Source organism: Mirounga leonina, unplaced genomic scaffold, assembly GCF_011800145.1.
Source record: "Mirounga leonina isolate KUSES-001 unplaced genomic scaffold, KU_Mleo_1.0 Mir_152, whole genome shotgun sequence".
Lineage (NCBI taxonomy): Eukaryota > Metazoa > Chordata > Mammalia > Carnivora > Phocidae > Mirounga > Mirounga leonina.
This window is the reverse complement of record NW_023270380.1, coordinates 3,367,395-3,381,582: the sequence shown is the minus strand read 5'-3', so window position 1 is coordinate 3,381,582 and position 14,188 is coordinate 3,367,395. Positions and strand designations below refer to the sequence as shown.

The following is a 14,188-nucleotide window of genomic DNA, read 5'->3' as shown; positions in this document are numbered from 1 at the left end:
AAAAAAAAAAAAAAAACTAAAACATTAAAAAAAACAAACAAAAAACTTTTCAGCTGAGGGCTGCCTGGGTGGCGCAGTCATTTAAGCGTCCGACTCTTTATTTCAGCTCAGGTCATGATCTCAGGGTCATGAGATTGAACCCGGCTTCAGGCTCCACACTCAGCATGGAGCCTGCTTGAGATTCTCTCTCCTTCTCCTTCTGCACCACCCCCCAACTCACTCTCTCTCTCTCTAAAAAACAAAACCAACCAACAAACAAAAAAACCCTTCTCAGATGACTGCTCCATAGTAACAGACAAAGGTGGAAAGTTAGAACTTGTGAAAAAAGTAAAGATAATGAGAGAGGCACAAGAGTCCTACGTGCCAGGTGCCTGTAATGCAGGCATGTTGCCCCAGATCCACAGCTCTTCATCTGCACCCCTGCAGGGCGAACATGATTCATTGAGGTAGGGGTGTGTGTGCATGCGTGTGCGCACGCATGTGCATGTCTGTGTCTCCCTCTCATCCAAAGCCTCACGCCCAGGTTCTGGATTATTTCACAGGTCATTCCAGATCATGCTTTAGTTTTCATTTCCTCCACTGTTTTGCTTTCTGCATTTCTCCCTGTTTAGAGCCTATGCCATTCCTCCTTACTATCTGCTTTCAAAGACATCGATTTTCATTCTTCCCCGTGGGCTATATTTTTTTAAATTGCATGATCTTAATATTTCTAATATATCTTGTTTAAAAACAAGTGCTCTAATTGTTTTGAGGTGTTTTCTTTTTACCGCCGTATGAAAAATAATGTATTCAGTAATGTTTTTAAAAGGAAGGTGCTCTCTGTAATACCTTGTATTTAGAAATATTTAGTAGTACCTTTAAAAGGAAGGTGCTGTATGATTCTGTCAATAGGGAGATTGACTTTGGGGAGCTGGTAGCTGAAAAATGTTGGTTAGAGGGTGACTGCTGGAGGGGGTCTGTTGCAACTTTATTAATCAGCTACTGTGTCTGGAATTTTGGGGCTTTGAATACTTTGAATTGTTAGCAGCGCACATGAAATATGTTCAGGAGTGTATACTTAAAATATTAGAGCAGGGACCTTGCCCAAGAAGCTCTGGTTTTGATACTGGATTCAAGGGCCAGAACTATAATGTCAACTCATTTCTTCATGGATCAGGCAGTCTGCAACATAGTACAAAGTAGTTTGGTCATTGAATTTACTCTCCTTGGTTTTTAAACTGAATATAAATGTGGTCTCTTAGAACATTTAAAATTGATCTGGACTATACAGAAGTCTACTGAATAAACCAAAAAAGGTAATTAATTGCCTCAAGCAACTAAAGAATCCCATGGGTACAGCTGGTTTCAGGTCCAGTTGGAGTCAAGAGCTCTGTCCTTAGGATTCCTTCTTTCCCTCCTGAGGCTCAGCCTCCATGCTTTTGTTCCCATTCTCAGTTACATGGGCAAGGCGAGCCCATCAGCTCCCTATTTCTGTTCTACCACCTAAGGGCTGCCAAGAATCAGAGCACCAATGCTGGGTGGGGGGGTGGGGGGTGATGGTGGGAGGTGGGGGGGTTGCTTTTCCCGGTAGGATTGTCATTGGCCTGGCTGGTTCTTGGGCTCATCCCTGGACCAATCACTGTAGCTGGGAGATGCTGCACTTTCATTGGTCAAACCTGAGTCACGTGTTAGGGGGTGGAGTTAGCCCCACACGAATTAAATGATTTTAGACGTAAGATTCCCAAGAGGGATTCAGGAGAAGAAAGGGGAACAGATCCTAGAAGGGAAAATCAGTTGCTGCCTGCTACAGCTAATGTTCTTATCACAGACCACAAATTTAAAAATCATAATTGAAGGAATATTCTCAGAAGATTTCTTCGGGGAAGGGTTTTGTGTGCTCTGAGTTTGCCCTTGTTTCTCTGCTTTTTGTCAAGCGTAATAATAAAATTCAGCACAGATGCATCTGTTTTTAATTGTTTCTATTATATATTTATGTTTTAAAATAATAATTCTTATTTTGACAACATGTTGTCTTCCATTTCTATGGGCGATCTATGAAATAAAGATTTTGTATTTTTAATACTGTCTGTTACAAACCATGATAAGGTTAGAAATGTAAGGGATGTGAATGCTCAGAATATTGATTTTCAAATAGAGTGACTGCTGATAATTTTATGGTTTGTTTTTCTGGAAGTAATTATTCAGTGCATGTGTTGTCCTCGCTAATCCTGGCTTTAAGGTTTCCTGTCTTACACATCTCCTGGCAGATGGTTTAACCCCAGAGCTGCCCCAGGGGGTGTGGTGAGTGGGTTACCCGTGTGGGAGGTGCTGGTCTGCTTAGTTTGAAGCCGGGGTGGGGTTGGGCCAGATGTGGCCAGGGAGGATAAAGGACTTTCAAAGTCATGGTTAAGATGGCTCTTTGCATTTCATCTATGCATTGGCCATATTTTTACGTAGGGATTTGTTCTGTTTCTGCTGTCTTCAGTGATCATCAGTCTAAATTTTCCATTCTTAAAAAAAATTTTTTTCCCATTCTTGGATGAGTTTTGGGATTTGTGGTTTGCTAGGAAATCATTAGTTTCCTTTGTGTTTTCAAATTTGTTGCTATACAGTTGCTTGTGGTATAATTCTTTTAGACTTAATATATATTTTAATCTCCTGTATATATGGTAATATTTACTTTCTCATTTCCAAACTTGTATAATATTATTCTTTCTCTCTTTTCCTTTTTCAGGCTTGGGAATGAGTAGATCTTTTTCCTTGCTCTTTTTTTAAAAAACTACCTTTTGGATTTGTCCATCCTTTTTCTACCTTGTTTTTCCCTTATTCCATTCATTTCAGCTTTTATCTTTATTCATTCCTTCTTTCTTAGTTTCTTTTGGGGCATTTTGTTCTAATATCTTAAGATGGTAAATACTTAGTTGCTGATTATATTTTTTGAAAGTACTCAGTTTGGTGGTTTTAGTGGGCATGGTTCTTCCTTCTGTAACAGGATACTTACAAATTAATAGTATATACCTGAGAATGAGTGTCCTATTAATGCTTGCTGAGAATTCACATAGCTCTGTACCAGCCATCGGAAGTAATTCATAAGCTTTCAGATTTTGTTGTATTCTATAAGCAGGAGAATTATCAGAATTTATAGATTAAAATTGTTTTCTTTCATATATCAGTTGTCAGTTTTCAGCTTCCAGGAAAGGATTCGATAATAGCCTAAATTGTAGAGGAAATAACTATGATTCAGAATCATCCGTGATTCTTTTAAACACAATGATTCCAAGTGACATAGATAAGATGCAGTCATCTCTCTTCTCTTTCTGAGAACCATGGACAGATGCTGGTCTGGTGCATTGAAGCATCTGATTGTGCTTTCCTCCTTTGTTTACCACATCCTAAAATATCATTATATTTCCTCAGTTATGAAGTTGCACTGGGAACAGACAGCATCTTATCATGCCCAGACTGAGTTTTTTCCATTGAGGGAAAAGCAAGCTGCCATGATAAGAAAATATCAGTTATTCCAAGAGACTACTGCATGTTCATCTCAAAGCCATTAAGAACCCACTGGAGGGGCGCCTGGCTGGCTCAGCGGGTAGAGTGTGTGACTCTCGATCTTGGGGTCATGAGTTTGAGCCCCATGTTGTCTGCAGAGATTACTTAAAAAAAAAAAAAAGAATCCATTTGAAAGAGTTCTAATACTGTTCAGCCTATTGGAATTTTATTATTTTCTAACCGAATTGCAGTTGTTTTTTATGCTTTGATGAGGACCGAGGGAAATCAGCTATGTTATACCTTTATTACCATCATTATTTTCAGGAGAATTAGAGTCATTCATTCATTCTTATGCCCACAAGGAGTAAGTTTCCCATAAGTTGGGAAGATATGGCATACCTGGAAAATATTTTGTCTAAATAAAGATAGAACAAATTGAAAAAGTAATTGAAGAAAAAGTTGATTAAAAGTCAAGTTTCTACTGACCACAAAGGTAAATTATGCTTTTATTTTACCCCTGCACATTTGTCAAATTGCTAGTGGCATGATGAACTAGAAAGTTACACTTAATCAGATACCAAATTCTTCAAGGCTCCTTCCCATGTTAATGGGGATCTCTGCAAGGTCTTACTTGATTGCGAGACCACATTATAGAAACTCATTTGCTAATGCCTGGTATTGACCCTTTTGCTGCTGGACATTTTGAATTTAAATATTTTGAAAGAAAGCATAATAATACTCAAAAAATTACATGACCGTTGTGTTACTCTATAACGAATTGACATGTTGCTTATTTAATTTAAGCCAGGCCACATTAATAGATAATGTTGGTACAGAGATGAAAGGTATGTTATGTTCCTGCTTAGAGGAGCTTGAAGTTAGCTAATGGAGGAGACTGGTCAGCAAACCAGCCAGTAAGAGTATAAGGAGATCTGCTACCATAAGTGTAGATGTGGGTGCTGTGGGAACACAAAAGAAGCACTCTTTGCTCAGATGTGGGCTGAGGGAAGGTTTCTTGGAGAGGGTAATGCTTGACTCTGGGGTATAAATTCTAGCCAGCCAAGTAGAGAGAGAAGGCAGAATGTTCCAGAGAGAAGGAGCAGCATGAACAACAGAGACATGAAACTTGATGACAGTTTGGGGGAATTGGGGATGGGCAGAAGTTGGAGAGAAGGACAGATGAGAAACCATATGTAAAATGTATTGAACTTGAGCTACAAAAATTGTTAATGGTTATTTTCTGTGTTTTAATTCAGGTGAAGGAAATACTCAAGGCCAGATGTCTTAAGGAATGCTCTTGAAAAGGACAGAGGTATACAAAATTATTTCAGCAACTGAGAAGCAAGCTGGTTTTGGAGAAACCATACTCTGAGGATGTTGTTTGCTTTTGGTTAAAAAGAGAAAGTACAGCTATAGAGGAAGCCTTTAGGCTAAATGCGCATTTAGGATCGCACTGTAAATAACAATGTAATTAGATTCACCGCAGTCTTGCAGGTGAGACTTGGAGCGTCTTGGCTGACATGAGTGACCCAAGGCAGTCACAAGAAGAGAAGCACAAGCTTGGCAGAGCCTCTTCGAAGTTCAAGGATCCTCCTAGAATCATGCAGTCTGATGATTATTTTGCTCGAAAATTTAAAGCCATTAATGGCAACATGGGCCCCACCACTTCTTTAAATGCCTCAACTCCCACCGAGAGTGGTGGTCCGGCTAACGGTACCCCAGCTGTGCCCAAGATGGGTGTGAGAGCAAGAGTGTGCGAGTGGCCTCCCAAGAAGGACTGCTCCAAGGAGCTAGCCTGCAAGGCGCTGTGGGAAAGCCGGTCTCAGACCAGTTACGAAAGCGTCACGTCCATCACGCACAATGGGCAAAACGACCAGAGCGATGGTCAGCAAGAGGAGCAGCTTGATCTAGACTTTGTGGAGGCAAAGTACACCATTGGAGACATCTTTGTTCACTCTCCTCAAAGAGGACTGCACCCCATAAGACAGAGAAGCAATAGTGATGTCACCATCAGCGACATCGACGCTGAAGACGTCTTAGACCAAAACGCCGTGAACCCCAACACCGGGGCCGCCCTCCACCGCGAGTACGGAAGCACGTCTTCCATTGACCGGCAGGGCTTATCTGGTGAGAACTTCTTTGCAATGCTCAGAGGGTACCGTGTAGAGAATTACGACCACAAAGCGGTGGCCCCTTTTGGGTTCCCTGAGTTTTTCCCCTGCGATCCTACAATCTCTCCCAGCCTCCATGCGGCAGCACAGATTTCTAGAGGAGAATTTGTCCGCATCTCAGGATTAGACTACATGGACAGTGCCCTCCTCATGGGGAGAGACAGGGACAAGCCTTTCAAACGGAGGTTAAAGTCAGAGTCGGTGGAAACGTCCCTCTTCCGGAAGCTGCGGACTGTTAAAAGTGAACACGAAACTTTCAAGTTCACGTGTGATCCGGAAGACGGTCGTCTGGAGCGGGGTGTTCGCCCTTGGAATTGTCAGCGGTGTTTTGCACATTATGATGTCCAGAGCATTTTGTTTAATATCAACGAAGCCATGGCAACGAGGGCCAACGTGGGGAAGCGGAAAAACATCACCACCGGGGCCTCGGCAGCATCCCAGACTCAGATGCCAGCAGGCCAGACGGGCACCTGTGAGTCCCCTTTGGGAAGCAAGGAGGATCTCAACTCCAAGGAGAACCTGGATGCTGATGAGGGTGATGGGAAAAGCAACGAGCTGGTCCTGAGTTGTCCGTACTTTCGGAATGAGACCGGCGGGGAAGGTGACCGGAGGATCGCCCTCTCTCGGGCCAGCTCGTCATCGTTCGGTTCCGGAGAAGGCTGCTCCTTCGAGTCCTCTCTGAGCTCCCACTGCACAAACGCGGGCGTCTCTGTCCTGGAAGTGCCCAGAGAAAACCAGCCCATTCACAGGGAGAAAGTGAAGCGCTACATCATAGAGCACATTGACCTTGGGGCCTACTATTACCGCAAGTTCTTCTACGGGAAAGGTAAGGGAGAGTCCTGAGTTTGTGTGTGTGTGGGGGGGGGGGGGCTGGTCATCGTATGCTGCTTTGGGCTGCAGCACCTTCACCGGGGAGTCCAAGGCCATGGTCCACTGGGCTTTCGTGGACCCTCCGTTGCTGCCAGACTAACCCCTTCTTCGGGAATCCCAGTGTCCTGCCTTTGCTGGTTTATAATCCCCAGTGTGGAATCACCACCTCTCTGTCTCTTTCTCTTCGCCCATTTGTGAGCATCACAGATGTTACGACTTGCTCTGGATTTACCTCTTTTCAGATCTCTTCCCTGGTTAAACTTCATCCCTCTCTTCTTCCTCTGATTAATCTCTCCTGCTGTTTACAGTGGATTATTCTGTCGAGTTTTCTCCCCCCGCCCCCCAGTCTTTTCTGTACTTTTCCCCTACACCTTTGCTTCATCTTCTCACTTCTGTCTTCACAGCTCCTAGTGCATTGGAAGTGTTAGTTAAATCTTTGCTGAGAGAATGTATGAATTAGCATGATAGACAAATCGTTTACCGGCAGTTCCATAGATGGCCTTAAATGTCAGGTTGCAGATAATCCTTTGGCATTGTGGTTTTAGGAATTCTCTAAGCCTAGGCAAAATAGTGTTTACTTTTATTGAGATTTTCAGGTTTGAAGGATGCATTCCTCAGAAGTCATGCAGTTGAATCCTCAGCCTTTAAATAAGTGTCCTTAGTTATTCCAGGGACATGAAATCTGCTCTGTTGGAGACTCCTACAGAGAAACAGGTCCCACACACCTGTCAGTCACAAAGGCTCCATAAAAATACTCAGGGCAGCCCGTTGCCTTCTTATTGGGTGTGGCTTGCCACGTGAGCTCCTTCCTTATAGGGCAGCATGCTTTTCAGGGCTGTCTTTTTCTGTTTCCAGTGTCCCTGGCCACCCTCCTCGCGTTCCCAGGTGTCACCCCTCAGAGCACCTAAGGAGGTGGGGGTGAGCCTAGCCAGTCTGGTGAATAAACTGTTCTGCAACAGGTGTGGGTCCCTGTGAGCTCACTGTACTTGGAGTTTATGCAGTATCAGTTTCTACCTTCACAGTGTTTGCATGTCATCTTTGACTCCAGTTGGTTCTTTTTGGTGATGGGTTGGGTATAACTCAGACCTCGGGAGAGGTCACTCCATCCACGTCAGTCCCTGGAGCCTTTTTCAAACTTTTGACTACAGACTTAAAAGAATTTGCTTGTCAGATAGATTGCAGTCGCAATTGTCACATCCATAAGTTTTTTCCTCATTGTTTGCATCAGTTCAGATTTAACCAATCATCCATAGTCCTAATATTATGAAATTGTAGAAATGGGTAGAACAGTTATGATATTGGGTAAGCAGTTCGGTTAAATAGGCACTTGCATTACAACTGGTCATATATTTGAGTTATGTTTCCCTTTTCATACTGATGACACAATGGGACTGAAATAGTTCTGTGAGCGGGTCTTGGGCCCCCAAGTGTGTCCCTCCCCGTGCTCTCTTCTCAGTGCCGGCCCCTGATTGAACTCAGAAACTTGAACCTCCCTTTTAGTCTGTACTGTGAAAGCATGAGTGGCCCTCACGATCGTGTTCATTCAGCGGCAGCACGTTACACAATACTGTTCCAAGATGGTCTCTAGGTGGAAGTTAGTTATTTTTGGAAAGGGAGGCCATGAAGAAATAGGCTTCCTAATTAAGATCCTTTTAATTGATGAAGCCATGGCTGTCCATGCCAGCAATAAAATAGTCTCTTAGAATTATTATACCCTGAAATCCTCAGGCATTGAGTTATTTTGGCTAACTGAGCTTTATAAATAGTTTGCGGATGGCCCGTTAAAATATCAGAACGTACAAGTTGTTATGTGTGTGTGGATGTGTGCATGTGTATTTATGAAGATACTTAGTGCCAGCATCTCATCCGTACTCTGGGGTATATTAAGTACACGTGTACATGTACATGGAATGGGCAGCGGTTGCTTTCTGCAGCCAGGGTCACCATTAATGTCCTTAGGATCTGTTCCTAGAGATGGTTTTAGGTGCTGGATTCTGTTAGTTTCCTTGACTGCATTTTGTAGGTTTTTTCTTGAACGCTCAACTGTCACTTCCTGGTAGTTTTAAAGAGTGCCTGTGAGTCGTGTATTTCTTCTGCTTTTCCTGATTTGCTGCTAAGGATTTTCCAGGGCATTGGCAGTTACGTCAGCAAACTTGCTAGCTTTGAATGTGAAATTCAGAATAAGCTCTGGAGAAGTTGAGGGCAGACACCCTGTGGGTGAGTTGTACGTGGATGCAGACAGAAGGCTTAGGGGGCCCTGGGCATTGGGCTCACTCTGGTTCTGTGAAGGCGCCAGGCAGGTGAATTCTAGAATCCCCTGCCAAGCCTGCCAAGTGAGGGCATGGGGAGGCGTTGGCATCAGGGTTCTGCAGTGCTGGGCTGGGCTGTTGTGGCTACTGATGGGTCTGAGGAGAGAATAGGACCAAGCCGGCCCCTCTGCTCTCGTTCTGCAGCTGTGAATACTGCCTGCTTTCTCCTATTTTTAGCTCTTCCCCAGGGGGCCTGTGTGTCTCAGAATGAAGCTGGCTCCAGCAGCGTCCGCCGCTGCCGCCCTGGCTTGTCCCTCTGCAGAGCCATGAAGGGCTGGGGGCGGGGGCAGCAGTCGGTTCCCCAGCAGGTCAGTGCCCTCCCTCCCGCCCCCCCACCCCTGCCGCGGTGTGGGAATGGAGATGGGCAGCGGGCTCGCACCGGGCTTCAACCTCTGGACTCTGATCTGCAAACACACCCCCAGTTGCAGGAACGTCATTGCGCGACCTAAAAACAGAAGCCCTTGGGCCACCTGGCCCAGATCGGGTGTGTTCGCGGGGAGCTTTGTTCTTTTCCTTTTTCTCTTTTCCCTTTGCTCTTTTTTTCTCTCTGGAAGCAGGCATTCAGGGATCTTTTGATATTTCCCAGAATACCTTTTCTTTTTCTCCATGCTCCACCGTTCCGTGTGAAATTTCATTTTCCAGAAGTAAGTGGCTCCCAATCGCTGGGAAGGGTTGAGAGTACAGAGCCTTCGTGATGTGGCTTACTCTGTCCTGGGTGGTTAGCGTGGGGTGGCTGCACTTCACACCGAGGTGCCCTCCTGCGGCACAGAACCACCGGACGGCTGTGAAGAGCTCTGCCGAAGGATTAATGCAGGGCAGTGGCGAGCCACAGCAAACCGTGTGGCTCCATCACTTGTCCGCCCAAATCCATCTGCAGCCTTGCGTGGAAACAGCTTTTTAAGGGAGAGCGGGCAGGATTGGAGCAAGCATGGGGAATGCTGGAGAAGGTTCCACACTGCTGCTGGCGATGCCCGTGAAGAAACTTGGGTGCTGCCTGCCGTGCGCCCGTGGAAGTCCCGGTGAAATCACGGGTTCCCTCTTCTGTGAGTTTCCCGTTTGTGAAGCAGGCCACGAGGAAGGGCCCCTTAGACAGGGATTGTGGTTGTGCCAGTCTCTTTGGAGACCCCTGAGCTTCCTTCATGGCACAGTGGCCGGCTTTGCCTCCTTCTGGACCTCCTGGCACTTAGTGCTGCTGGCCAGCAGTGGGCTGTCCCCAGGGAGGCTGGAGTGGAGCTGCGGGGCAGCAAAGACACCCCCCGGGGTCCGTCCGTGCCCACCAAGTCTTGTCCTGGTTAGGAAGTTGCGTACCTGCAGTTACTCGGGAGTTCTAAAACTGTCCTCTGCCTTCCCTCAGGTAGCACAGACCAGAACAGCTCTAGACAAGAATAGCTCGAGAAGGCAGACCATGTCCTTTTTGGGTAAAGAAAGGTCAAACTAGAGAAGAGGATAAAGCTGGGTCTCTTGGGTGACTTTGGAGTGGGACGTGGCTAAATCTTGGAGGCACTGGGACATTGTTTGATGTGGGTACAGGAACATGTCCTCTTAATGTGGGGGAAAATCCTGAGATTCGCAATATATACCTTTTTTTCGGTCTAGAATTTTTACATGGCATAGAAGTATTATATGATCATTATAGGAAAATAAAGTAAAGAAGCAAAAGAAAAAGAAATAAAATCACCCTAGTCCCTAAGAGATAATCACCACGAACAGTTTCCTCTTTATCTTTGTAGGCTTTTTCTGATGCAAATAAATTTATGTAAATGGAACCTTCTATCACTGTGTCTGTGGAACTTGCTTTGGATGATCATCCTTCTGTGTTGTTATGTGTAGAGCTGCATCAGCATTTTACAAGCCATTATCAATTATCATTATCTGCCTTGGGTGCATGGGGGGATGCCAGGTATTTGCCAACCATGATCTGGGCAGAAGAGTTAATGACTGTATTTGCTTTATTTCAGAGAAAAACCCATCAACTTGATAGAAACACAGTGATAAAGGGACGTGTATTTCTTACTCTCTTAGATGCAGTATACCTACGAAACGACTCCTGTCAAATACGGTGATGTTCATTTCAACCAACAGATCTTTACTTAAAAAAGTAAATTATTATAAAAGATGTTTTAATTTCATAAAGTTTGAAAAATCATAACAATCGTCCTTCTCCACTAGAATGTGGACAGTGTGTAGTGTAGCCCTCCCAAGGGCTAGCACACGGAGAGGGGGAAGGTTGCAAGGGAAAAGTCTGGAAAGCACCGCCCCAGCCAGGTCATCAAGGTCAACATCAGCATTGGTAGGTCATGTGATTCGTTTATACCGCTGACATGATGGGAATGGCACTTCTGGGGTCTTCCTCCAAACCCATAACCTCAGTCTAATTAGGGAAATACATTAGACAAATCCCTGCCAAGGGACATTCTACAAAATCCCTGCCCACTGTTCCTCCAAACTACCAAGGTCATCCAGAACTAGGGTGGTCTGAGAAACTCACAGTGTGCAAGAGTCTGTAAGAGACATGACGAGTAACTGTAACGGGGTGTCCTGGATAGGATCCTGGAAGAGAAAGGACATTAATAAAGCAGAAACCTGAATAAAGGATGGGCTTGATCAATTATCAGCTGAGAGTACAGAGCCTTCATGATGGTTCATTAATGCAATGAACGTACCAAAGAAACGTAAGATGCAAACAACTAAGAAACAGAGCCAGGGGTGTGAGAGAACTCCACTATCTTTGCAGCTTTTCTACAGATCAAAACCAGCTTAAAAATAGTTTGCTTCAAATTTTTTTAAACTGTAAGTCATAAATTCTCATGATATATGTAACATGAGCATGTTTAAAATTACAACAAACAAGAACTTAGAGGCAGTTCTTAAAAGTAACAAAGCTACAGGTTTATGTTACTTTATTAAACTCCTTAGGATTACTGTGAGCTGCTGAGGCCACTGCATGTTTCAAGTAAAGTAAAGTTGACAAAATGTCAGTTTCCCACAGCCCTTTCTGTACACATCTGCGGAATGCCAGGAGTATGTTTCTCAAACTTACCTAGAAGAGCAGGGGGATTGTTAGGCTTCAGAATTTATACTGTCTTCGGTCTTTATTGAAATGCACAGGCTTTCTCTTTGAATTTCTCCTAAAATCTGCATGCTGATCCCAGGTGGCTGTGGGATGCTGTTTGGGACACTCTGGGTTCTCTGGCTCCCAAATCTCTGCTGAACTAACTCTGAAGAAAGCTTTATGCCCAACTCATTTTTTTTTTTTTCCCCTTGGAATTTTCTATAACAAGTCCAAGGAAAGAAATATGTATCTTCTAGAAATCCTCTGTAAAGGAGCTGAATTGGTTTTACAGGGCAGGTTTTGGAGCGTAGATGAAAAGCTAATCTTAGTTTGACCGATTGTCTCCCTTCTGTCTGGTGCTTTCGGGGTTTCTGGTTCCATCATTCCCCTGTGATTTCCTTTCTTCTCTGTTTCTTATAAAAGGAATATGCCAGAGAGGACTTTGCTTTCTCCTTCCCATCTTAGCTTTACAAGACTTCAGGGGTGTAGGCAGATTGGAATTCTTTCTGGAAAGATTAGAACTTTCCAGAGAAGCATTTTTAGCTGCTTCCGGGTGGACTGGGCCCCCAACAAAAGCCGTATCCTCCTCATGATGTAGGGTACAATACTGGCCTTTGCAAGGTCCATTTCTGCCGTCCTTTTAGCTTTGAGGGCCCCTTCCTTTGCCTGTGCCCGGCCTCGAGCTGTGCCATTGGTACCACCTGGGAATGAACTCCTCTACTGGATCTGCCACACTTCCAAGAGTTCTTTCTAGAGCCTCTTTTCCCTAAGAAAAGTTCACGTTTATATTAACTACCCTTGACCAGCTCTCCGTAAGCTCACCTCTTTCTCCAGTGGTCATTTTTGTTATTAGTATTTTAACGGAAGTATAATATCTGTACGTACATCTGCTAAATGAACAAATAAAAAGGAAGGATTCTTCTAGAATGCGCGTAGTAACGCTCCCACTTGTCTCGATACCAACTTACTGTTTGGTGGCTGGAGATTTGCCTTTTGCCAAGAGGGAAAAGTGCCCATGCGTTCTAATTGTGGTTGGAGGCCTGGCGGGGGAGAGAAGCAGGACAGCAGAACTTAAGGTGAAGAGCTCAGACTGCTCTGAAGCCAGCCTCCTGGGTTCACATCCCAACTCAATTTTCGCAAGTCCTTCGTCTCCTTTGTGCCTCAGTTAATCATCTATAAGATGGGATCATAATAAAAATGTCTCCTGTGACGGGAATAGAACCAGTGCCTGTCACAAAGCATGCCAACTCCTTCCCCAAGTGGTTCTTAAATAAATGTGTAAAACCTCTCTCTCTGGAAAGAAACCATTGTCCACACCACTGGTACAATATTTCAAGGGGCAGTACTTCATTTTAATGGTTAAAAGATAAGCCATGAGAGACTATGGACTCTGAGAAACAAACTGAGGGTTCTAGAGGGGAGGGGGTGGGGGGATGGGTTAGCCTGGTGATGGGTATCAAAGAGGGCACGTTCTGCATGGAGCACTGGGTGTTATACGCAAACAATGAATCGTGGAACACTACATCAAAAACTAATGTTGGATGTAATGTATGGTGATTAACATAACATAATAAAAGAAAAAAAAAAGATGAGGGGAAAAAGTGTCTGGTGTCTGGTGAAGTCTGCCACCCCATTCCAAACCCATTCACTTAAATTTCACAAATGTGACAGTTGTGGGCGAGCGTATACCTTTACATATCAAATGAACCCCATAACTGAGCGATGCATGGCTGTATTTAGTCTGAATTTCATGCCTGATGGCTTCTTTGTTTTTTCCCCTTTCTGGTTATATACAGTCACTGAAGAAAATTAATAGGGAATTGGACACTATTAAATTCATACGGGTGAACTGAGGACCACCTAACAATAGGACTATTCTGGGATCCACATTCCTCCCGGAGCAGACATAATCGACTCTGCTCTTCACCTCTCTGCCCGGCCAGCCTGGCCTCCGCAAACAGAGCTCCCATTGAGGCCCAGCCGGCCCCAAGCCGGGAGGAGTTGCCCAGCTGCCCGGGAGGCTCAGCCTCTTGGTTATCGTGGTATCCGTTCCATGTGGCCGGCGGTGGGAACCTCTCGGGAGGTCACGGCTCCCGCCCGTTGCCAACTCGGCTGCAACTTGCCTGTTGCCGAGTCTTAGGAACTTGGAGAGAACTGCATGCAATTTCCTCCTGTGGACATTTTGGCCTCAGAGTCTTTTTCAGTTACTGAGGAAGAGGAACTTTGTTCTGTTTATCTCCCTAGGAGCAGAGGGATTGATAGTGTAATACTTCTGTGCTCCACTGGGGAAACTTCCTTGCAGTTTGCTATTGGTA

At 44.8% G+C, this 14,188-nt stretch overlaps 1 protein-coding gene across 4 annotated transcripts in view; it reads left to right on the top strand.

Moving 5' to 3' along the window:
• The window catches only part of SIPA1L2 (signal induced proliferation associated 1 like 2), a 213,774-nt gene that overhangs the window by 103,200 nt on the left and 96,386 nt on the right, over positions 1-14,188 (top strand). For all 4 annotated transcript variants that reach the window (XM_035008465.1, XM_035008467.1, XM_035008464.1 and 1 more), the window contains one exon: positions 4,728-6,468. In XM_035008465.1, the coding sequence (XP_034864356.1) occupies positions 4,992-6,468 (1,477 nt within the window). In that variant the 5' untranslated portion in view covers positions 4,728-4,991. The remainder of the gene's footprint in view (positions 1-4,727; positions 6,469-14,188) is intronic.